The sequence below is a fragment of the Orycteropus afer genome, unplaced genomic scaffold (assembly GCF_000298275.1).
Source record: "Orycteropus afer afer isolate SDZICR_OR568_19922 unplaced genomic scaffold, OryAfe1.0 scaffold00090, whole genome shotgun sequence".
Taxonomy (NCBI): domain Eukaryota; kingdom Metazoa; phylum Chordata; class Mammalia; order Tubulidentata; family Orycteropodidae; genus Orycteropus; species Orycteropus afer.
Window position 1 is genome coordinate 2,305,370 of NW_006921677.1, and position 2,327 is coordinate 2,307,696.

The 2,327-nt window shown below is 56.0% G+C and overlaps 1 protein-coding gene across 1 annotated transcript in view; it reads left to right on the plus strand.

The window, feature by feature from the left end:
* The window catches only part of FZD8 (frizzled class receptor 8), a 2,120-nt gene extending 688 nt beyond the window's left edge, over positions 1-1,432 (plus strand). Inside the window, exon 2 of the mRNA XM_042781160.1 lies at positions 1-1,432. This exon is cut by the window's left edge and continues 75 nt beyond it. Coding sequence (XP_042637094.1) covers positions 1-1,432 — 1,432 coding nt within the window.
* The last annotated feature ends 895 nt before the right edge of the window (positions 1,433-2,327 follow it).

Genomic DNA, 2,327 nt, shown 5'->3' on the forward strand with positions numbered 1-2,327 from the left:
GCCCCCTGGCGGCGGCTCGACGCCTTGCGAGCCAGGCTGCCAGTGCCGTGCGCCCATGGTGAGCGTGTCCAGTGAGCGGCACCCACTGTACAACCGCGTTAAGACAGGCCAGATCGCTAACTGCGCGCTGCCCTGCCATAATCCCTTCTTCAGCCAAGACGAGCGCGCCTTCACGGTCTTCTGGATCGGCTTATGGTCGGTACTCTGCTTCGTGTCCACCTTCGCCACCGTCTCCACCTTCCTTATCGACATGGAGCGTTTCAAGTATCCCGAGCGGCCCATCATCTTCCTTTCCGCCTGCTACCTCTTCGTGTCAGTAGGCTACCTGGTACGCCTAGTGGCGGGCCACGAGAAAGTGGCGTGCAGCGGCGGCGCGCCGGGCCCTGGCGGCGCGGGGGCTGCGGGCAGTGCGGCGGCAGGCGCAGGCGCGGCGGGCGCGGGAGCGGGCACGGGTGGCCCAGGGGGGCGCGGAGAGTATGAGGAGCTGGGTGCGGTGGAGCAGCACGTGCGCTACGAGACCACGGGCCCGGCTCTGTGTACCGTCGTCTTCCTGCTCGTGTACTTCTTCGGCATGGCCAGTTCCATCTGGTGGGTGATCCTGTCGCTCACGTGGTTCCTGGCGGCCGGCATGAAGTGGGGCAACGAGGCCATTGCCGGCTACTCGCAGTACTTCCACCTGGCCGCGTGGCTCGTGCCCAGCGTTAAGTCCATTGCGGTGCTGGCACTTAGCTCGGTGGACGGCGATCCCGTGGCGGGCATCTGCTACGTGGGCAACCAGAGCCTCGACAACCTGCGGGGCTTCGTGCTGGCACCGCTTGTCATCTACCTCTTTATAGGCACCATGTTCCTGTTGGCGGGCTTCGTGTCGCTCTTCCGCATCCGCTCGGTCATCAAGCAGCAGGGCGGGCCCACCAAGACGCACAAGCTGGAGAAGCTCATGATCCGCCTGGGCCTTTTCACCGTGCTGTACACAGTTCCCGCCGCCGTCGTGGTCGCCTGCCTCTTCTATGAGCAGCACAACCGTCCCCGCTGGGAGGCCACGCACAATTGCCCGTGCCTGCGGGACTTGCAGCCTGACCAGGCTCGACGGCCTGATTACGCCGTCTTCATGCTCAAGTACTTCATGTGCCTCGTCGTGGGCATCACCTCGGGCGTGTGGGTCTGGTCTGGCAAGACGCTCGAATCGTGGCGCGCCCTGTGCACCCGTTGCTGTTGGGCCAGCAAGGGCGCCGCGGCGGGCGGAAGCGCGGGCGCCGGGGCAGTAGGGGGCGCTGGCGGGTCCGGGGGCGGTGGCACGGGGCCCGGTGGGGGTGGTGGCCCAGGTGGCGGCGGGGGCTCGCTCTACAGCGACGTTAGCACCGGTCTAACGTGGAGGTCTGGCACGGCCAGCTCCGTATCTTACCCCAAGCAGATGCCATTGTCCCAGGTCTGAGCTGAGGGGAGGGGAGGGTCGAGGAGACCAAATGCAAAGGGACACTTGACTGTCTGAGGTTCCCACCCCTTCACCGTGTTGATTGCTATTAGCATGATAATGAACTCTTAATGGTATCCATTAGCTGGGACTTAAATGACTTGGTTAGAACAAAGTACCTGGCATTGAAGCCGCCCAGACCCAGCCCGTTATCCTCCATTAATATGCAAGGAGCTCCTAGCGCCAGGCGTCGATTTCTCTTGGCACCAGAGGGTGGACTCTGCTACGTTTCCAAAACCCAAGGTTTGGAGCACTCACTGGTTGCCCTTTGCTGAGCTTGAAGCAACATCAACAAATTTGACCCGAGGGACTTAATTTTCTCCCTTGATTCTCCTACATAAACTCTTACTCTTAACATAATCCTAGAGGTGAGATGACCACGACCTAATGGGATTGCACGGTTTGGGTATTCTTAATGACCAGGCCAATGCCTTAAGTAAACAAACGAGAAATGTCTTAATTATACACCCCAAGTAAATACGGGTTTCTTACATTAAAGGATGTATTTATATAATTATTTGTCAAATTGTAAAAAAAAGAAAAAAAAAAGAAAAGAAAGGAAAAAAAGAAAAAAATGTAAAATATGTATATATCCAAAGATATACAGTCTGTACATTTTTTGTAAAAAATTTAGAGGCTACCCCTGTAAGAACAAATATAAGTATTCTATTTTGTCAATAAAAAGACTTTTGATAAATGATCTAACCATTGCCCTCTCCCCCTGCCTCTTCTAAGCTGTTAACTTCACCATGCTTGCTAAGAGCACATCGGAAAAATGGACGTTTTCTGGATTGTCATTCTATGCACTAATCTTAGGCATGGAGAAAATTACTGGTTAACTGCTAATTCTTGTTAG